The 23,530-nt window shown below is 30.6% G+C and overlaps 3 protein-coding genes across 4 annotated transcripts; 1 reads left to right on the top strand and 2 right to left on the bottom strand.

Annotated features, from left to right (window-relative positions):
- Window positions 1–3,710: 3,710 nt before the first annotated feature.
- Window positions 3,711–9,478, top strand: LOC130809660 (calcium-transporting ATPase, endoplasmic reticulum-type). Of its 2 annotated transcripts, none has more exons than XM_057675411.1 (8): window positions 3,711–4,023; window positions 4,390–5,944; window positions 6,023–6,144; window positions 6,346–6,624; window positions 6,779–7,162; window positions 7,396–7,505; window positions 7,608–7,836; window positions 8,656–9,478. In XM_057675411.1, the coding sequence occupies exons 2-8, from the start codon at window positions 4,459–4,461 to the stop codon at window positions 9,223–9,225; spliced, it is 3,180 nt and encodes a 1,059-aa protein (XP_057531394.1). In that variant the 5' UTR covers window positions 3,711–4,023; window positions 4,390–4,458; the 3' UTR covers window positions 9,226–9,478. The 2 variants fall into 2 exon arrangements, with proteins under 2 accessions (XP_057531394.1, XP_057531393.1); XM_057675410.1 differs by lacking the exon at window positions 3,711–4,023 and adding an exon at window positions 4,031–4,200.
- A 1,014-nt stretch (window positions 9,479–10,492) lies between these two features.
- Window positions 10,493–11,415, bottom strand: LOC130809661 (uncharacterized). The gene has a single exon (XM_057675412.1). The coding sequence runs from the start codon at window positions 11,358–11,360 to the stop codon at window positions 10,734–10,736; it is 627 nt and encodes a 208-aa protein (XP_057531395.1). The 5' UTR covers window positions 11,361–11,415; the 3' UTR covers window positions 10,493–10,733.
- Window positions 11,416–18,993: 7,578 nt separating this feature from the next.
- LOC130809662 (ras-related protein RABA3) lies at window positions 18,994–23,442 on the bottom strand. Its single transcript, XM_057675414.1, has 2 exons — window positions 22,968–23,442; window positions 18,994–19,818 (listed from the first exon to the last, which is right to left on the bottom strand). Exons 1-2 carry the CDS (start codon window positions 23,207–23,209, stop codon window positions 19,362–19,364), a joined length of 699 nt encoding a protein of 232 aa, XP_057531397.1. The 5' UTR covers window positions 23,210–23,442; the 3' UTR covers window positions 18,994–19,361.
- Window positions 23,443–23,530: the final 88 nt, after the last annotated feature.

Raw genomic sequence — 23,530 nt, forward strand, 5'->3', positions numbered from 1 at the left:
ACTTTCTATTTAAATGTGATAATTATTTGGTAAAAGTAATAGAGAAATATAAAGAGAAAATCATAAAACTTCTATTTTTTGATTTTAGAACACTGCACGTTGCAATATCTGTAAACAATAAATACACATACCAGTAAATAACATTTAAACAGTTACTCTACTGAACAATAATATTAACCTTATTATTTGGTGATTTTGTATCTTCCACTTTCAAGGGTGTGGCCTGCAAATCTTGGTCATTATATAAATAAAACATTTGTTAAATATTTATTAGTTGAAATTTGGAATGACTTTATTTGTATAAAATAAAAGTATTTAATTTGTTTTTGAAGGTGCGCACTACTTGTCCATTATTTGGTCGAAAGCAACACCTTGGATAGCATTGTACTTGTATTTTTAATGACTTTGACGAAGGAAGTTTCGCAGAAACTTTGAAGATTTAGACTTTTTGTACAATTAACTATAAAGTTGGTGAAAAGTTGCATAACATCAATTCATTACTAAGATCTGGTGGAAGGACTATTTGATCGAATTTTTTTTTGTGGATATAAGTTTTCCTTTTTTTTTTTTAATTCCTTTTCAATTCTGATCATAGATCTTATGCGAAATATACTGAATACGATATCGATGATGATGTGATGAGGATAGCGATGGAAAAAAGAGGTCCAATGGTTTGTGCACACCATTTTTAATCATCGATGTAAGGCAAATCATTTTAATAAATTTGCTATTCAAATATTTTACCATTAAAAAATATTATTTCTACCGTAATTTTTTTATTATGAGTAATCTAGAAATTCGTTAAAAGCAAGAGAGAGTTAAACAAGAGAATAGTGAGAATTAAAAAGGAAATGTATGTGATAGTCAAAAATAAATATTTTCTTAGCATTCTTTTAAAACAAGGGGGTAAATACACATTACTTTGTAGTCTTACAAGGTGAAGCCAAAAAGATAAAAGTCAAGGAGACCATAAATATAAAAAGTAAAATTATTATTAAAAGGTTAATATTAAAAAAAATTTAACCTTTGACCCCATTTAATATTAATGCTTTCTTACCGTTGAAACACCTATTTTCTTCTTGAAGCATTAGTTTGAAAAAAAAAAAGGTTTGTTTGGCTAATGACTCTTAGCTAAAGTCGTTGATTAGTTTGACCAACTAAAAATATTGGTTGATAAGTCAGTTGTTTAAGCTAGTGGTATAAGTTGTATAAGACAATTGTGATTATTAGAGAAACATAAGTTAAGAGTCAATAAATATTTTAAGATTATTTTTAATTAATTAAAAATTAAAATTGTTTTAAAAATTCAATTATTTGAATGAATTTTCATATTTTACTGAATAAAGATGCAAGCAAAGAATATTTCAATGAATTCGTTTTTCATTTATTAAATTCTTTTTGAGATAAGTGACTTTTGAAGATATGGAAAGATGATTTGGTATTTCCTTTTTGAAAAAAAATCATAAATATAAAATAATATCACCCTCTCTCCCTCCCAAAATGTTGGGTTGTCAACCAACTACCCAATCATGACACCAAATGCAAGTTACACACTTATTTTGCCGTTGGATTTTAAAGAGAATAGAAATACTTGCAACGAAATAAATAGTAATATATTAGTGGTAAATATAATAAAAATATAAAATGGAAATTATATTATAATAATAGGCTAACGAGGGATCAATACATTATATTAAACAATAAAGTCAATGTTGCATAATTTAAAATTTTACAATTAATAATGTGCACTATTTAATTTGTCAATTTATTTATATCTAATTGTCATAAACAAATATGGTGAATGTATGTAATGTCAAATATTTCCAAGTTATGTATATTAGGTAATTAATTATTTTTTTGGAAACGTAGTACAATTTGTATAAAATAAAGTAGCCAAAGTGATATTTTAAGAGAAAGTGAGATATATTTGAATGAGAGATGAAAAATAAGTTTTGTGTATGAATGAAAATTAAAAAATGCAAGTCATAATAAAAAATAAAAATAATACAAATTTAATAGGTCGAATTAAAAAGAAAGTTTAGACAAATTTTGTGAGAGCTTTGGAGTATAATTGATCAATAAATGTCACTATAATAATATGTTATATTCAATTGTAGATATTTTTCATTGAACTACGTATGTCAAATGAATTCAATATAATAATCTATTTTATTTATGTTTTATATATAAATATATAAATATAATATAATGTACAAAAAATATACATAAAAAAAATATAAAAAGTGGAAAAAATCCATAACCCCACGAAGCCATATGCCATGATCGAGCAATCCTACTTTTGTTCAAACAACCCAAAAGACAAATTGGCAAATGGCAATTGTTGAGGGCTTAATGGCCTTTAAAATTTTAAACGTCTAATTTTCCAAGTATCCTTTTATAGTCTATATATAAGGACATAGAATTATTATGGATTTAGTTTGAAGTTGTTTTTTTGAAAGAGTATTAATGTATAATAAATGAAAGTAGTAGCTACTAGCTAGGGATTCTTGGTACACTAAAATTACAAAAACTTCATAATTCAAAATGGAGAAATTTTTAGTAAATAACAATTATCTGTGAGGTTAATAAATTACCATTATGTTGTAGGGTGTAATAGGATGTGAGTTTTGTTGTTTTAATTTATTTTTTAAAATTTTGTTTATTTTACTCTCTTTGTCCTCTTTGATTTGCATCAAAGAAAAAGAGGGTAGTTTTTAATAATGTAATAATAAATGAAGAGAGAGAATGAATTGTGTGGATGAAATTAAAATGTATGGATGAGATTAAAAGAAAGTGGTGGGCCATTATTCAAAAATAGAAATGATGAAAATTAAGTGAGATGAACCAAAATAAAAAATGCTGCAAATCCAATTGGACGAAGGAAGTAATCTTTTTGTCTTTTGTGGTGATTTACAAATCACAGTTATTGATGAAGAATTTTTATTTCAAAATGTATGCGATTAAACGATTCAAATGAAACTCCACTTGACTTTATTTCTTCTTATACATTAGCTACTATATACTCACTCCAATTCAAAGTTAATGTCTTATTTGTTTTTGGACATTATTCACATTTCACTCTTAATTGTATTTTATTCTTAGTCTATGGGTTCGATTACAATCAAGTGGAATTTTGTTTGATTATCTCTATATGAAGGTTATAAATATCAAAATTTCCTCCCTATGTTTCATTTCAAATGTTTCATTTGCTTTTTGCACGTTTGTCAATGCATTAATTCAAACTTTAATATCTTAAAATGTATATAATTAAAAGTTATAAAAAATAGATATTGATACACCTTATGTTGAGATGAATCAAGCAAAATCCCATTTGACTATCTTATAATTTATAGATTAAGAATAAATTACAAATTAAGAGTGGTTGATGAATAGTACTCAGAAAACAAATGAGACGTTTGAAAAGAAACGGAGGGAGTATTTCTTTAATTATACACAATTAGAAATATTATGGATTAAATTAGTACATTGAAAAACATACATAAAGCAAATGAGATATTAATTCTGAATTAAAGGTATAAAATAAGCTTAAAAGATAAGTAGCACCACTAACTAGTATTTTAAAACTTGTGAAAGTCAACCAATTTTCTAAAAGACCGTTTCTCACAAGAATTTGTGAAAGTATATTTCAAAATTTAAATTTAAAAACAAAAAGTGAAAAAAAAACATGAATAGAGACAGCACAATCAACATAAACGCAAAAGTTTCAAGAAACGAACCATCTTAGACAGTTGGAACCTGCAGAATTTACCTTTATTTTATTTATTCCATTACAATTTTCCTTAGCAGTTTTCTTCCTTTTTTGTTCTTATTTTTACTTGCTTTGTTTCCAAGCACTGAAAATATGAAGGTTCTTGGTTGAAAAATGACATAATAAGTACCTAACTCTATCTTTCTTCCTTTATTTTTTACTTTAATCTTTTTTTATAACCCTTAACTGCAAATTTTTAATCAAACAACCCTTCAAATATTTCCCATTTATATGAAACCAAGTGAACTTCCAAGGTATGTTTTCTGTTGTTCCTTCTTTTCCTCTGTTTCTAAGAAATCTCCTCCTTTATTTTGATCATTTTGAATTGTAATCTCTTATTTTTCTTCATGGGTTTTGTCTTAACATGTCAAATTAACATGAAGTTGTAAACTTTTTCCTTAATTATCAAGTTTTAATCTTGAATTTCATAGGTAATTACTTGCTTTTAGGACTTTTATGAGTTTGGTTTAGACAGAATACTGTTTTGACTTAGTAATGTGTTCTTTAGTGTCTAATTTGTTGACAAATATAACAAAAAAGGGAATGTCTTAGGTTATTTGAAATTGAAGGTTATTGATCTGATTTTTTTTTTTTTAATGTATTTATGACTTTTTATACAGGAGTAAATAAAAACAACATATGGGTTTATGGAATTAAGTTGAAAGAAAATCTGGGTTTGTGAGTTTGAAATGGTAGCATTAACATCCATGGAAGAAAAACCATTTCCTGCTTGGTCTTGGTCTGTTGAAAAGTGTTTAAAAGAGTATAATGTTAAACTTGAAAAGGGTTTGAGTAGTTATGAGATTGATAAAAGAAGGGAAGAATATGGTTGGAATGAATTAGACAAAGAGAAAGGGAAGCCTTTATGGCATCTTGTATTAGAACAATTTGATGATATGCTTACAAAGATATTGATTGTTGCAGCTTTAATCTCTTTTATACTTGCTTATTTACATGGCCAAGAATCCGGGGATTTCGGTTTTGAGGCCTATGTTGAACCCTTTGTTATTGTTCTTATTCTTGTGCTTAATGCCATTGTTGGGGTATGGCAAGAAAGTAATGCTGAAAAGGCCCTTGAAGCCTTGAAAGATTTGCAAGGTGAGTCTGCCAAGGTCTTAAGAGATGGGTACCTTGTCCCGGACTTGCCTGCAAGGGAGTTAGTCCCAGGTGATATAGTCGAATTGCGTGTAGGCGATAAGGTTCCTGCTGATATGAGAGTTGCGGTTTTGAAAACATCTACCCTAAGAGCCGAGCAAAGCTCATTGACGGGTGAATCTATGCCGGTTTTAAAGTCTACTTTGCCGGTTTATGTTGATGATTGTGAGTTGCAGGCCAAAGAGAACATGCTTTTTGCTGGGACAACGGTTGTGAATGGGAGTTGTGTTTGTATAGTTGTCGATATAGGGATGAGAACTGAGATCGGAAAGATTCAGACTCAGATTCACCAGGCTTCGTTAGATGAGAGCGAGACTCCTTTAAAGAAGAAGCTTGATGAGTTTGGTAGTAGGCTTACAACTGCAATTGGGATTGTTTGTTTAGTTGTTTGGATTATTAACTACAAATACTTTCTATCTTGGGATGTTGTGAATGGATGGCCTACGAATTTCCAATTCTCTTTCGAGAAGTGTACTTACTATTTTAAGATTGCTGTCGCCCTTGCGGTTGCTGCAATACCCGAAGGACTTCCTGCTGTCATCACGACGTGTTTGGCTTTAGGCACAAGGAAGATGGCACAAAAGAATGCAATTGTCAGAAAGCTTCCTAGTGTAGAAACCTTAGGGTGCACAACTGTCATTTGTTCAGATAAAACAGGCACTCTGACAACCAATCAGATGGCTGTGACTGAATTCTTCACTTTAGGAGGGAAAACTACGACTTCACGAGTTTTCCATGTTGATGGAACGACATATAATCCTAAGGACGGTGGGATTGTCGACTGGAGTTGTTATAATATGGATGCAAATCTACAAGCTGTTGCAGAAATATCGGCTTTATGCAATGATGCAGGAATTTTCTGCAATGGCCGTGCTTATCAAGCCACAGGTTTTCCTACCGAGGCAGCTCTTAAGGTTTTAATCGAGAAAATGGGTGTTCCTGATACAAAGACGAGGAACAGAATTCGCGACATGTATCTTGCCGCTAATTACATGATCGGTGGCTCTTCGGTCAAATTAGGTAATCCTTTTGTATCTGTTTGCCTTATAAATCAGCTGTTGATAATAATACTAATTTGGATAGTTTGTCTATGAGTAGTTTGTTGTGATTGGTGGACAAAGAGGTCAAAGAGGCTGGCTACACTGGAGTTTGATCGATTTCGTAAGTCTATGAGTGTGATCGTTAAGGAGCCAAATGGGCAAAACCGCCTACTCGTTAAGGTGAAATTCATCGAGTTAATTTTAAGTTTTGTTTGTTGCGATTTTCTAGGGTAGGAGTGGAAAAAGATATAAAATATTTAGACTGAAACTGATGTATTGGTTCATATAGACTCCACTCGAACCCAATTTTTTGGGATTAAAGCTTTGGAATTGTTGTTGTTTTTGTGATTTTCTACTATGATTAAAGCTATGGATTCACAGGGTGCCGTTGAGAGTTTATTGGAGCGCACTTCACATGTGCAACTAGCCGATGGATCAATAGTTCCAATCGATGAATCGTGTAAGAAACTTTTGTTGTCGAGACAACTCGAGATGAGCTCGAAAGGATTGAGATGCCTAGGATTAGCATACAAGGATGACTTGGGAGAGCTTTCGGATTATAACAATGAAAGTCATCCCGCCCATAGAAGGCTTCTCGATCCTAATTGCTACCCCGAAATCGAGAGTAACCTTATTTTTGTGGGCGTTGTTGGTATAAGGGTGAGAGCCTTTTCTTAATTTCTATCACAATATGAATGTTTTGTTCCTGTTTTCATAAAGAATACCTTATTATGGTTCCAAATTTACTTACTATTTTTGGAAAGTGGAAGACTTTTTTGTTACCCTATGCCCTTTTAAGACTCTAATTCGACAGGACCCTCCTCGCGAGGAAGTGCAACAAGCGATGAGTGATTGTAGACAAGCGGGGATTGGGGTGATAGTTATTACCGGAGATAACAAGTCCACTGCTGAAGCCATATGTCGGGAAATTCAGTTATTTTCTCGTACTGACGATCTTAAGGGAAGAAGCTTCATTGGCAAAGAATTTATGGCACTTTCCTATTCAGAACAAAAGGAAATTTTGTCTCGGCCTGGTGGCAAGGTTTTCTCTCGTGCTGAGCCCAAACACAAGCAAGAGATTGTAAGGACGCTAAAAGAGATGGGAGAGATTGTCGCTATGACAGGAGATGGTGTTAACGATGCTCCTGCTTTAAAACTCGCAGATATTGGAATTTCTATGGGCATTGCCGGGACTGAGGTATAGCGATATTCTATTCATGCTCATGATTGTCCCAATTCATATTTCACTGATTCTTTATTGAGGTTGTCTTTCCGTGAGACGACTTTAATTGGGTCAGCCCAAGTATTAAAAAAAAACTGCTTCCTTTACAAGTGTGAATTCAGATTTTTTTATTTTTTTTTAAAGACGGTCTCATACAAGAGTTGTTGTTCATATTTTTATTGTCTAAAACCATGAACAAATTGATCCAGGTGGCAAAAGAAGCCGCAGATATGGTACTAGCCGATGATAACTTTAGCACCATAGTTTCGGCTGTTGCTGAGGGTCGTTCGATTTACAACAATATGAAAGCTTTTATCAGGTATACTAATACAACAACGATATACTTGTTAAGCATCCATGAGCTCTCTTTCGATTGATTATCGATGTAACCGTTATCTTATGATCTATGATGAATGTTTAGGTACATGATATCATCAAATGTAGGTGAGGTCATATCAATATTCTTGACTGCAGCATTAGGTATTCCAGAATGTATGATACCTGTGCAGCTCTTGTGGGTTAATTTGGTCACGGATGGCCCGCCTGCAACCGCTTTAGGTTTCAATCCAGCTGATATTGATGTCATGCAGAAACCTCCTCGCAAAAGCAATGATGCTCTAATCAATTCCTGGGTTCTCTTTCGATACTTGGTATGCGTTATATAACGTTTCAACTATGTTAAATTGCCTTGGTGCATATGCTCGAACTTCAACAGAAACTCATATTTATGATTGTAACATTGTTTTAAACTCTCGTGATCAAAAGTATGACATATAACAACAATGTTGAAGCCTCAATCTGAATTATTGAGTTGAGTACATGAACCAAAATAAAGCAATGTGAGAGATCGTAAATAACAAAGATTATACTCTATTATATTATCCACTCATGGTAGATAATGTAGCTAGTGATTCTTTCTTTTTTAAGTAACTTTATTTACTTTTTCTCCAATTCTATACAAAATAAAAAAATTTATTCATCATAATTTAGTTTGTCCATTCCTAGTAGAGGTTGGAGCAAAGATTTGTCGTAATTTAGTAGATAATGATAGACGAAATTTAAGTTATTCTTGAAATCTTATACACTTATTATTCATGAAAAGCAGATAACATTTGTTATTAATGATCAATCGAAAATAACTTCATTGCTATCAAAATGATAAGATTGCATACATCTAACTAACTCCTGCAAACCGCCTAGGTAGGAGCCAATTAATGACATGGGGCAATATAATGTTGTCGCCTTGTCGGTACTTGTCCTTAAGTTGGGTATGTATCCAAGTGTCCGGCTCAACTATTTTAAAAAAATGTCATGATTTTGGCTCATAATGAAGTGTTTTAGTCATAACGTATGGGTGTTTGAGGTAAATGAAGAGTCTGATTATAATCATACATTGATGTTTGCTACTCGTACATCTAGAAGTATACATAACTTTCTTAAGATGCTGATAATCTTTCTTATCAATACAGGTGATCGGTTCCTACGTTGGTGTGGCAACAGTCGGTATCTTCATCGTATGGTTTACTCAACCTTCTTTTCTCGGTATCAATCTCATTAGCGACGGGCACACACTCGTGCAACTATCTCAGCTACAAACCTGGGGTGAATGTTCATCATGGTCTAATTTCACCGCCACCCCATTCACAGTCGCTGGAGGACGCACTATAAGCTTCACGAATCCATGCGACTATTTCAATGTTGGTAAAGTGAAGGCAATGACTCTTTCCCTTTCGGTTTTAGTTGCAATCGAAATGTTCAATTCCCTAAATGCGTTATCTGAAGACAGTAGTTTGATCACCATGCCGCCATGGAGAAATCCTTGGCTTCTAGTCGCTATGTCTCTATCTTTTGGGTTACATTGTCTGATAATGTATGTTCCGTTACTGGCAAATGTGTTCGGTATAGTCCCCTTGACTTCCGATGAATGGTTACTCGTCATCATTGTTTCGGCACCTGTGATCCTGCTAGATGAAATTCTTAAGTTTATAGGAAGGAATCGGAGAAACGGTTTAAAGAAGGCGAAGGTGAAGCAAATATGAGCCGCCGTGTGCAATTTCGCAGACTCAAGATCTAACCGAGAAAGTTTGGATGATAAATAAGTAAAAGAACATTATAACTTTGTTTTTCCATATGATTATATATATACCTTTGTTTTTTCACATGATAACATTTTGTAGCATATGGCTAAGCTTAGAATCAGTAGTAGTGTGACTACTGTCCATGTACATTACAACAGAAGGCGTTTTTCGACTTCTTTTGGAAAATTTGTTAATAACTGTTACGTTTTGCTAATCTTAGGCTTGTAAGTTGATTACCTTTCTCGAGATTTCGATGGTTGAATATATGCGTTGTGAGTTGTGATCATACTACTGCTACAAAGGTTGTAATCGTAGCAAAACACGATAATTTTTCTTAGGTGATCTTCAAATGATTCATAACGAAGTCATGTTTCTTGAGATCTTGCAACATACATCTTCAAGCACCGTGTAATCTCATTAGATCTTTGAATTTGATAGAGTATATATATCATAACTTTTAATATTGCGTATAACATGGTATCAAAAGTTTCAAGTAATGGGTTTACATCTCATCTACCCCTCCCTTGGACGTCAAGTTATGAGAGAAACTTGTGTTGTACCCATACTTTTAGTTTAAAGAGCTCTAGTGTGAGAAGGTGTGATAGAGTATATAACATATTTTAAAACTTCAATGATAAGCTTTAGCATTTTATTGGGTTGATTTCTTGACAGATTTATCACATAAAAAAAATGAATTTGATTAGTTAGAAATTTGAAGTACAGCATAGTGAATTAGTGACAAAACAATGATACATACGTAATCCAAGCCAATTCTAAGAGAAAATGCGTGGATTCGCTTCACCTAATTTATAATTGAGCTATGATTTTATGGCATGTTCTTATGTGATCTATAATTGTTCTTACGATATATTTTTTATTTTTTTGTCTCAATAAATTGCGAGTAGTATATTTGATTGAGCCTTTAGAATGAATTTATTATTTATTTTATTTTAATAATTAACTGTATTTTTTCTTCTATTCTCATTTACAAATTTAATCTCTTTTTATTTTGTATATTCATTTGCTAGATTTTTTATATTATTATTTAATTTAAATGAATTACAATCAATACTTCAAGAGTAAGAACTTTCAAATGTAACAAATTTATTGATTAACTCTAGAATAAACATAGGAGTATAGTGAAAGACCTTATTAGCTAATAGAAAAGCCTAACAATATTCAAAATATGGTCATCAACATACAAACTAGAGCTAAATCATCTTCAAAATGAATTAAACATTGTCCCAAACATCATTATCATTTCATAAAACCATAGTAATAAGATCATAGTACAAAATCACACACATGATCATTAAAAAACATAATTAACCAAAACAAATTAAGATCAAACAAGAAAGTTTGATAATCCTTAGTATTCAACTAATCATATATTGTTTGTCCCATTAAATTTGCTACATAAATTAAATCAAAGCGAAAGTTTTATAAACCACAAAAGTATTAGGGAAACATCATCCTTGCAAAGCCAATCTACTAGTAGTAGAACCATGATGATGAGAAACACCAACAATAAGTTGATGAAAAATACAAAGGAATTCTTCAAGAACATCTTTAACCAATTCAACACTATTTCCTTTATTGATCAACATCTTCACTAATCCAACTAAATTCCTTTCAAATTTACATTTTTCAATTAATTCTTTCACAACTTCTCCTTTAGCTTTCTCCTCCACCCAAACATCACTCATAAACTCCCTCACTTGGGCATTTTTGCTACTAAAAACTACCCTTAGAAGCCTCCTTACATCTTTCTCAACCTTCAAAACGGTGCCGTTTGATTGGGTTATGTCCAATAGCGCCGCTGCGTAACCGCTGGCTGAGCTTCGGTGGATTGCGGCGGCGCGTGGGGAGGATGAGCGTGGCGGGGAGGAAGTCCTTCTTTGTGGGGAGGAAGATAAGAGAGGGGTACAAGTGTCTTTATGGTGTAGGGTGGAAATTGATGACGTGGCGGTGGCTTTTGCGGCGGAGGTATGGAGGTGGTGGGAAAGTGGAGCGGAATTACCACGGCGGTAGTGGTGGTTGGGATTGGGTGGTTTGTGGACTTGTAAGTTTGGGATAGGACTTGATAAGGTGTCCATTTTTTGTGGGAAAGTGGGTCGAAGTATTTGTAGTTGTTAGAATGTTTATTTTCTTTCTTTTTGTATTTGTATAAGATATGATTTTAGCAAATGGAAAATCTGTCTTTTTCTACCATTTTTTAGCTTAATTTAAGTACCATTTTTTACAAGCTATATGCACCTGGTGTATATATTTTTAATAAGCTGGATAATTATTTTAAATTTGATAGAAGTATTATCTAAAATATGTAAATGCAATAATTTTTTAGAGAATATTTTAATAATTACCAATTTCATTATCTAAATATATACACCTGGTGCATAGATTATAAAAACCGATTTAACTCTTAAAGTATGTAGTATATTATTTATTCTTCCTATGGTCTATCAGTGGTTACAATTGTATAATAGTCACTATTTTGAAAATAATATTTTTTTTACAATCTTGTTCTTTGAGTACAATGAAGATAATTGAATGAGATCTCGTATAATATATCTTTATGTTGCGTAATTAAAAAATCGCAACATATGATACGAGGCAGATAGATTTGTTTCCACTATTCATTTAGTGGTTACATTTGTATGATATTTCCATACAAACTATAAGTGAGGGCCACAATAATTTAATTACTTACTATGTGAATGATAATATTAGTATTATATATCATTTTTGTAAGAACGAATTATATATTCTTGCAAGAAAAGACTACTTTAAAAATATAAAAAAAAAATCCTCAATTTACAATAAAATTGAATATCTTTTAATAAAAAAGATAATTTTAATGATAAAAAATAACTCTAAAAATAAAAGGAGAGTAAAAGAAAATGAATAATTCTAATGTAAAAAACTAACTTTAACGTTCGTCCATAATAAATTTATATTAGGAATACTATAAATTATAAGACTTTTTATGCAAAGGGCCAAAGTCATTTTCATAATGCTACGTTGCAACTTGTAAGCCTTAAAATCACTTCCGTGAAGTATTAGTTTTAGTGCTTGCCATGTCTCTATCTCAACAAGATGTATGAGTTAATGGCTTACTATTTACTCACACGAGGTTAATTTTAACACATAAACAAAAAAATAAAAGTGATGTGACAATTTTACCACTCTCACCGATGAAAATTTAAGTTCGATTCTTGCTAATTCTTTTTCTTCTCTTAATCTATTTATAAATAAAAAGTATTGCACAAATTTCATAACAAATTAACTATCAATAGCATTATAAGTCTAAAATAAACTTAATCTACAATATTTTTAGTCCGAACCTTTTCTCAGTCTTCCATTCTCAAGACTACACTCCCCACCGTCCGCTCCATTTAATTGTACTTTGTAACTCACGCTTCTTAAATTTAAGACACTTTCATCAAGAGAAATCTAAGTTCGATCCTTGCTAGCTCCTTCTCTTCCCTTAGTCTATTTGTAAACAAAAAGAATTGCAGAAATTTTATAACAAATTAATTATCAATAGCATTGAATTTTTGCATTAGTCTAAAATGGACTTAGTCTACAATATTTTTAGCCTAAACCTTTTCTTAACCTTTCATTTACAAGACTACACTTCCCACCCTCCACTCCACTAAATTACACTTTCTAACTCACACTTCTTAAATTTAAGATTGGTGTACACATTTACTAAGTCTATGCAAGACCGTTGGAGAAATTCTAAAAAGACTCATCAATCATTAATTCGTACTATTTGATTGATACGTATTCCACTATATACAAAACAAAGATGATGCTCAATTATGAGTAAACTAGTATAGAAATTCGTGCAATGCACGAATTTGTTAGTGCGAAATATATACAAAAAACAGTTTCAAATAATAATGTAAGTACTGTATACTACTGTTATCAAATTTACCAAGTATATGACTTTTTAAATCAAAACATAATTACTGACGTTTTTTTAAAATTATTTACCCGATGCATAACTTTTTTCATTGATCAATTGAACATATTAAATTCTAAGTTAACTAAATAGAATTACTATAGTATATCATACAAATACTTTATCTAATTTAGCTACAAACTTAAACAAAAAATATTAATTCTAAATTAGATAAATATTGTCATGTAATCAACTATTATTTACTTTACATAATCTTTTGATTTTATTTCCCGTCCTAAGACATGCATTAAGTCAAAAATTTTACTATATCTATATTCTTAATTGTTCTTATATGTTTCAATTCATTTACCATTTTTAATCATACTACTCTTACTAAATATAAATTAATCTAATGATATTTTTAGATTTGTTATGCCTCTTTAGAAAATGACACTTGGAATTTTCCAAGTCTTTTATAGTATTTGTGTGATTGTGGTTGATCATCCCTTTCTATTCCACCATATATAAACAAGGGTTGTCCCTTAGAACTTTCCTTTTTGCTATAAAACTTTCAGACCCTCTTGTATGAGACCGTCTCACCGAGAGACGAGTCTATACAAAAGGCTCATTATGCTAAAAGTTTCTATTATTAGACTATTTAACCTAAGTATGGGGCACATCTCACAGTGAGACTGTCTCATACAAGAATTTGTGTAAATCTTAATAAGTTGTTTAAATATTAGTGAAACTGTTTTTTGGTGTATGCTATTTGCTAAAGATACTATGCTCATTGCGAAACTAATAAAGATGTTAATGTGTGACTTAAGGATTGGAGGACGACCTTAGAAGAAAAAGGATTGCAATTAAGTCATTCTATAATATAATACTTACGATCCAATTATAGTGGGGGAAGTAATAGGGGGGAAACTTAATTAGGTCACCGTTCGAGAAGATGCTGTTGCATATACGACCAAATGTAAATATATAGGACCAGTTATTCAGAGTATTGGGGAAATTGGTGAAGATATAATGCATTAAAGTTAAGTCGGTTAGCTAAAATGGAGAAAAACCACTATGGTGTTGTATGATAAGAGTTTCCCGACTACATCATAGATAAAATCTACCATTTTGTAAACCACCCACCTTGTTGTATAGGATAAAGTGTTGGGCCAATTAAGAAGCTATATGAGCATAAGATGGAAGTAGCTGAGATACAAATGTTAAGGTGGATATGTAGACCCACCAAGATATATAAAATTAGGAATCAATTTGGAGAGAGAAACTAAGGGTTACACCCATTATTGAAAATATGTGTGAAAATAGATTGAGATGGTTTGCACATGTGTGTCAGGTGAAAAGGATACAGTGAAAAACAACACGATTGATGGAAAGAGAAGTCAAGGTAGAAAACGTGGGAGGAGCAAACTAGAAACTACATGAACGAGTTACATCTCTTTAAGGACCTAAGTGGGGATAAAACTAGTTGGAGATGTCGAATTCGTGTACCAAACCATTGATAGTTACCTTTAACTTGTTTATTGTTTATGTATAATGATTTTTAATTATTTTTCTTTGGTTAGTTGTTTATTATTTGCCCTATACTTGTCTTATATGCCTTGTCTAATTATTTGTCTTGTCTGTTTTGATTGTTATTTTCTTTAATTTTATCATGTCTTTCTCCAACCAAGAGAATTTTTTTTGCAACCTCCTTTATGAGTATGATTTTTCGTGTTTCGTCCTTACTAGACACTAATTATAGTTTCTATGAGCGAAATACACGGGTCTAATGATGATTAGTATTATTATTAGGAAAATTTAATTTAAAAGGTATGAACTTTAGCTCATCCGCTTTTAAAGGTTCGAACTTTCGCTTATTTTTTAAAAATTCAAACTTTAAGGTTCCTCTACTTTTAAAGGTTCTACCGATTTTAATAACCTAAAATATTAGGTTAGTGTATCCTCAACCTGATTTTTCATCAGGTTCTTCCTAAAGTCTCCGCATCAATGGCTTCTTCCTTAAACCTCCTTATAATGACTTCTTCCTGAAATTGTAACAAATACAAACTTGTCCTTTCATTTGGCGCACAAGATTCGAGTTCTTCATGAATTTGAGCTAATACTTGTACATAATCAAGAGGTTTAAAGTGTGGTACAAATAATCAAATTTAGAATGCAACTTACATTGATGAATATGCATAAGCAGCTAATTGTAAAACTTTTCCCCTCTCATCTTGGAGCCATGACTGTGGATTCAGAACATTAAGGTGCGGGTCGTTACATAATTCAGGATGAAATAAAGTCCTCATGGAAACTACCTAATACAACCAAATGGAGAAAAAAAAAAGACCAAACCTTGCTGCAATTAAACAAACCCAGATGAAATTTTTACAGTTTAAAGAAAAAAAGAGAACTATCCCACAGACTTGCTAGTTTAAAATCACAAACCCAATTGGAAAAAAAAAATTGAAAAATGAGCTAATTTAGGCGTGAGATCGATCAGGACCTTTTATGATGGTCAAAGAGTGAAATTTAAGGTGGAGCTTACTGAGGATGGAAGAAGAAAGCTCAAAAGCAAAATTTAGATGAGGAAGAAGAAAAACAAAGAAGCCATTAATGAGGAAGAAGAAAGCGAAACTTGTTCAACTGGTTAAAGGTTATTGGAACTTTTAAAAGGAGAGGCTCCCAAAGTTCGAACTTTTTAAATCAAAATTTCATTATTATTATTATTATTATTATTATTATTATTATTATTATTATTACTATTATTATCACAACTCAACGTCATAAATGTTTGCATTCCTAGAGATTAATCAACTATTAGAAGTAATTAACTTTTTTTTTGAAGGATTAGAAGTATTTAACTTATAATTGACATTCTCTAAAAAGAAATTCAAATTAAAGAGAAATTAACTAATTGGAGTGTTTAGATTCAAAGACATTTTAAAAGTTGGAATAAAAGATATGATTTTGGAATGTAGGAGGTTTAAAGGCCAATAAGCTGTATAGAAGTAATTGAACAATAAATATTTGACAACTTTATTGACCAAAATACTATGTAAATGTCAAAAAATCATCAATTAAATACCTTTGAAAGTAAGTTGGGTTTAGCAACTATTCATCAACTCCTTTGTCCAAAACATTACTAAATTATAACTCCTACCTTTATCACATGAAAATAAGGAATTTTTGAAAAAGCTGAGCGAAAAAAGAAAAAATGAATTGAATAATCGAAAAATCAAATTATTTCAAAAACTGAGCGTGAAACTCCCAGACCTAAGGTTTGGGACTGTTCGCAGTTACTGACTGCGAACAGGTCAAAAAAGATAAAATAGCTGTTCGCAGTTAGTAACTGCGAACAGCTATTTGATCTAAAAAATTTTTTTTTGTTGTTCGCAGTTAGTAACTGCGAACAGCTATTTTGTCTTTTTTGACCTGTTCGCAGTTACTAACTGCGAACAGCCCAAACTTTAGGTCTGGGAGTTTCACGCTCAGTTTTTGAAATAGTTTGATTTTTCGGTTATTCAATTCTTTTTTTTTTTCACTCAGCTTTTTCAAAAATTCTGAAAATAAGTATTATTATTTATAAAGCAGATTAAAGAACATGCCTTCAAGGCCCAATTATTCCAGTTCTATTAGTCATTAATTATAAGGCCCAAACTTAATAACGGTCTTGTTTTTGTGCTGAGTGTATGACCAATTTAGCATATTGAGCCTACTAGTAACTCGTCATATGTCCAAAATAAAGCAGATTAATTAAAATTTAGTATGACTCGACTAGACTCAAAATAATCGGTATACAAAATTAAATTTAATTGTTAAAATGTTTTTTTAAGAAATGAAAATTTTCATTGCACCAAAACAGACAAATACAAACACAGACAAATATAGTGCAAAGACGAGACAGCGCACACTATTGTTAAAATATTTACATACACATAAAAATCACAATTATCTTGATTTAAGATATCATACCTGAAACTCGCATAAACCCTAAAATGTAGCCCTAGTTAAAATAAGTACAAGCCAATTAATTGACCGTTCGAATGGTACAAGGTAGAAGGTGAGTACAAACAGCTTCTGCACATTTTCCTACCCCTGATCGGCTGATCCAATTGTCTCCTCGGAAGCTTCTTGATTTCAAGTATTTTTGATGCCATATTATATATTTTTTGATTGCAATTTTACAATTAAGGACCACATCTAACTCACCAAGACCAGATTCTTCCATTGCAACTCGGCAATACATTTACTTCACTGATTTAGTATGCCACATGCACCCATGGTGCTGCTTCATTGTATACTTATTTTTCTGATTATACCTTCAATTCTTGATACCAATTGATGGGCCCCCAGTTGTGAATGATTAACATTAGTATGATATTATTCGTTTTAGACCTCGTCCACACTTATTATTTTGGACACCTTGGCAAAAGACCTCATACTAATTTAGAGTTGGATTAGCTATATACTTGTCAGCTCTTTCTTAATTTTCTAATATGGAACTTGAGATGTACACTTATTAATATCAATTACTTCTATTTGTGATAAAACTTCAAGAAAAAAAAAAATTTTACTCTAGTTTTGATTTGTCTAGAAATTAGATCGGAAGAATTTCTGTTTAGTCGTCATAACTCAGATCATATATTTAAAAATTTTGTTAATACTAAATTGTGCAAAATATAATATAAAAGAATAACAGAAGTATTGTATCCGTACACATATAGAGATGAGTATTTGACAAATTTTTTACTTCTAATTTTTTAATTCACCCTTGTGAATTTAAGGGTGAGGACTTAAAAGAGGATATTAGCAATCTAGACTCATGCAAAAATCAAAATGATATAAAAATAGGGATGTTCAACTACACCATGGTCCATGATCATTAATTAATTGCCCAACACAGTAAATATGATATCTCCATGCATGTGTTATGTGAATTTTATACCTAATATTTTGACACCCTAACTTCTTTGGTTCTCCATCTCATCACAGCTCACAAGTGTACCTAATCCTAATCCTAATCCTAATCCTAATCCTAATCCATCATGTCATTCATGTTAATGATTCTAATCATGCTAAACTTACTTTAAACCAATATATAGAAACATGATCAACCCACATGGAAATCATCACGTACAACTAACCCATTTTTTTGCATTTGATTTGTACAATATTATTATCATTTAAGCAACTCAAAACAACCAAATATGAACTAAATGTGTTTTTATGTATCCTATTAAACCAACTTAACCTCTTTATATAATTGAAATATGGTAATCTTAGACTATACTATACTAATATTTATGTACTCCTTTCTTTTTGAAGTATAAGATTCTTAAAGTTAATTATGTAGTGTTTGGGAATAAATATTTCATTTCAAATTATGTATTTCAATTATGAAATCATAAATGAAGAATTTGAGAATGACAAGGTTTGGGTAGTCATTCTCAAATTCTCAACTTTAACTTCTTTAAAAACAATGATGGAATTTGATTCAAATCCAAATTTAAAAAATTTTGATTTTCCAAACAATAAATTTAAGCCAGTTTCAAATTTTCCAATGAAATTATCGTTCTCAAACATAACATTAACTAAATGTAAAAGTTACATTTAAATAATTTTTCTCTCTGATTTTCTTTTTATTTATCTATATGTTGTCTTTATTCATTGCTTATATTGTTTATTTCTATTATATTCTTTCTTAGTCAATGTTTTATTTTCTTATATCTAACTCAATCAAAAGTTTAATCTGATATTAAGGTCCTAGGATATGTTATACTATTTAACACCTCCTTATATGAGAACCCTTTGAGCTAAAAATGTAGATAACACATGCCCTTCCCATAACTAACGCTTAATATTTCACTTAAACGAGGAATGGTTGAGAATTGAACCAGTAATCTCTCATCACACTGACTTCTGATACCATATCAAAGAAGCAAATTAATCAAAAGCTTCAATTGATGATTGAAACCTTATAAAATGTTATAGACTCTAACAACAAAATAATACACAAGTGATCAAATGGACTTCATAGTGAAGCAATACTCATGCTCCCAAAATGTAAACATTTTACCACAATATTCAATTAGTTAACAATCTTGATCAATCATCATTCACAATTCACACCTTCCTTTGATCACCATAGCCACTATAAAAATTTGTCCAAATTAACCAAACGAACTAGGATTCAACACGAGCATGAAGACATATTCTTCATCTCACTGATCTCGAGGTCGGCCCCAGAGATTACATCGATTTTTGAGCCTTGGAATGAAACAGAACCATTACCATTCAACTTAGGAGAATCACAATCTAAGGTTTTCTTAGAGGTTACATTACTATAAATTTGTTCAAGTACCCTAAAGAATGCAGTCTCTACATTGTCACCATTTAGTGCCGAGGCCTCTGAGAAGAATAGACCCTGATCTTGGGAAAACTCCACCGCATCTTCGGTGGGGACTGCCCGCTTGTCGGCTAGATCGGCCTTGTTTCCGATCAACATGATCACGATGGAGCTGTCCGCGTGGGCCCGGAGCTCATCTATCCATCGTGCTACGTGATCAAATGTTTGTCTTTTGGTTATATCGTATACTACTATTGCACCTAGAGCTCCTCTGTAGTACGCACTTGTTACTGCTCTGTACCTTCATTTTATAAAAATGAAAAAAAGTTAACTATATGAGCTTTATTTTTCGATTATATGCTGATGTTAACAATAAATCCAACTAAATTTAATAATTCTACTCTTATAATAGATTAGTACTAGCTCATTAAAAAGATGCAATAATAATTATAAATGTTTGCCATGAAGTGCATTGGACTATATTCAAAAATTTGTCGTAATTAAAATACTATAAATCTTTTAATTGGACAAGGGGAGTATATAACATATCTTATGTACCTCAGTCATCTACTTAATCATTTAGTTGAGTTACATATTTGACATTATATCTAAAGTCAACTTAATGGACGATTACATGTTCAAAAGTTAACTATTTTTCATTTCAAGTAGAATATTAAACGGATTATATAAGAAGAGTTATATACTTATATTGCACGTACACTTCTAATTCACAGAATTCTTATGTGAGAAGGCATAATAGTTTATATTATAAAGGGACCAACTCAACCAAAAGTTTAAACTATAGATGCGACACTGTCATAATATTTTATAAAATATATTTTACACGTTTTCTCACGCAATAATCCTTTGTGCTAAAAGTGTAAATGCAGCACAAGTCTTCTTCATATTTAACATGAAATATTATAGTCCAATTTAAATGAAAGGTGGGTGATTCAAACCCGTAACTTTTTACGACATTGACTATAAAATCATATCAAAAAACCAAAGTTTTTCATGACTCAAAACATGAACCGACAAAAAATGAAATATTACCTCCACAATCATAGACAGCTAAACTGATGCATGAATTTATTATATGGTCCCAAAGTGCTTAGCATTTGTATTTTTTATTTTCCCAATTTTCCATAATTTTACCATATATTTTTTCTGTTATATTTTCATATTACTTGCATTAAATCAATTTTTGCACTATTTATCATTTTATTTTGGCTATTATACGAGAAATAAATAGTCATGTGACATCTTATTTTATTTATCTTGTCGCATATTTTTATAATATTGAATTTTTATAATTTTTAGTTATGTATAATTCTAGATACAAATGATCTGACAAAACACATTGAATTGTGTAAAAGTATATTTAGTGCAAGTATTTAGAAATGAATTGAATTACATAAAAATATATTTGGTGTAAGGATTTTAGAACGAAAGGAAATAATTAAAAACTCACATAAATTTCATGTAAAGCTTCTTTCATGTACGGAATATTTATTGGCGAATTAACATGAATGGTGTGGGTATAAACAACTGTCCATTCTACTGCAAAATAACCAAGTAATTAATCATCATATCTCAGACAAAATTGACAGTTAGATCTTCCGGTTTTGATTCTTTTTACAAGAATCCAATAATTAATTAAAAATATCAATTAATATCTACAATGGAAATATTAAAAATTATTCATATTAATTTTCTATAATTTTTAATTATACATAATTAGAGATTGAATAAGTATATTGGATAGAATATATAAAGTAAAAGGGCCAATAAGAGTGACTCACTGAGTCTCGTTTTACATCTCATTAATTTTACAGTACTTATCAATCACTATTAATTTGTATTTTACTCTTAATAAGTTATAATATAATACCATGTGCCTTTGAATTTGCCCTCTTTCATCATTTTATATGAGTTGTTTCAGTCAAATGAAATCTTATTAATTTAATTTGTTTCAACTCAAAAATATTAATAAAAACCTTTACAAAATTTTTAATTATATGCATTAAAGATTTTATATCAGATATTAAAGTTTGAATAAGAAGAAAATGTCTAGCCGAAGGGGTGATATTTTATTCTAAGGTAATCGCTTCACAAAAAAGACATAAAACAATTATTTTCTTAAAGTCTTTGAATTCTCATCTCAAATTCTCACTTATAAATTTCACAATTTCTAAATCAAACGAACTTTAAGAAGACATGCCACAAAGTCTATGAGGTCTTTTGTAATTATTTTTCTATTGGCTTTTATTCGACTTTTGATTTTGTTATTTGTTCGACTTTTAATTTTGTTTTTTAATCAAATAGAAAAAAAAATATTTGCTAAATATCTCTTAAACTAGCTTTTAAATTAAAACCATAAAATTACTTATAGTAATTTTTTTCATTGATCTTTAACTTTTCATCTATTTCTCTCTAATAAACAGCAAATACTCAACAAATAATTTTTACCAAACATTTCTATAACAGCTAGCTCAACTAGTTAGCTTATCAGTTAATATTTTCAATTGGTCAAACTAATCAACAACTTCAGTCAATAATTTCGATTAACAATGATTTATAAAAAAAAAACCAATATATAAGAGATCAATCATAAACTTTTTACTGTTCACCGAATTTTTGTGTTAAAAGACCTTATCTTTAGTAATAATCAAACTATTCATTTTTTTGACTAATTGAAATTATGGTCGCTTATTACCGTTTTTTATTTAACAAAAGCTATATGCAATGTTTGCTACTAATTAAAGTCAAATAATTTTTTTTTTCAATATTATCATTAATAAAAGTAAAATTATAAATATTTAAATTTTGTTTTAAATGAAAGCCACTTTATAACCTTGATTTAATTTACAGCTATTTACAACAATGGTATGAGCGTTATAAGATCAACGGTGTTAGACCTACAAAAGAGTATGAGCGTCATAGCCAATCAAAAGTGTCAAGGAAGTCGAAATATATTATTTCCATATAAGAGCCTTTTGGATCAGTGTTGCAATTAAATACATGTTCTCTTAATACATAGTGTTAAACTCAAAGCCGTCACAATGAAAATAATACAATAAAAAAAAAAGTTAAAAGTAACCATTAGATGATACCCTTCCATTGTCATACGGTGTTGAAATAGTATCTTACTAGCTTACGAAGTATCCGTTAAAATATCAATTCAATCAAAAGTTTAAGTTGATGATTAAGATTCTAGAATGTGTTATATTAATTAGTATACTCTAATACACATCTCACACGAGAGCCCTTTAGAATAGAAGTGTGAATAAATGAATTCAAACTAATAATTTTTTTGACAGCTTTTAATACAACGTTAAAGGAACTAGTAAAATCATTTTTTTTAATTGATTATATATTAATATTTACAATAAATTCAATTTAATTTAACGCAAACAAAAATAAACGAGTAAAAAGAAAAAAAAAAAAAACCTTTCTTGGCCAGCAGTATCCCAGATCTGAGCCTTGATGACTTTAGATTTAATGGAGACAGTTCTAGTTTGAAACTCAACTCCAATAGTAGACTTTGAATCAAAAGAAAATTCATTCTTAGCAAATCTTGACAACAATTGAGATTTTCCAACAGCAGAATCACCAATCACTACCACTTTATACACATAATCTATTCTCATCTCTTTCACTGCTCCTTCAAACCCATTCATCTCTTGGTTCATCTTCCTCTTCTAAATTAATATGTTTTAACAATTTTTGTGTTTTCTCAATTAATATAATATGAAGTAGTAATAATAAGATTATTAATATGGAATATAACTAATTAATTTATACTATTTTAGTTTTTAATAGTGGGAGTAGGAGAAGAGGAAAATATAAAGATAAATAAAGGTGGGAAATATGGTTAAAAACTAAAAAGCAAGGAAAGAAAGAGGGGGGGGGGGAAAGAAAGCAAAGGGTTATGTGTCCCACAAATATAGTACTAGGGTACCAAATATGCTATTAAATAATGTAAGGGTTGAACCATAATAGTAAATGTATCA

The sequence above is a fragment of the Amaranthus tricolor genome, chromosome 4 (assembly GCF_026212465.1).
Source record: "Amaranthus tricolor cultivar Red isolate AtriRed21 chromosome 4, ASM2621246v1, whole genome shotgun sequence".
Lineage (NCBI taxonomy): Eukaryota > Viridiplantae > Streptophyta > Magnoliopsida > Caryophyllales > Amaranthaceae > Amaranthus > Amaranthus tricolor.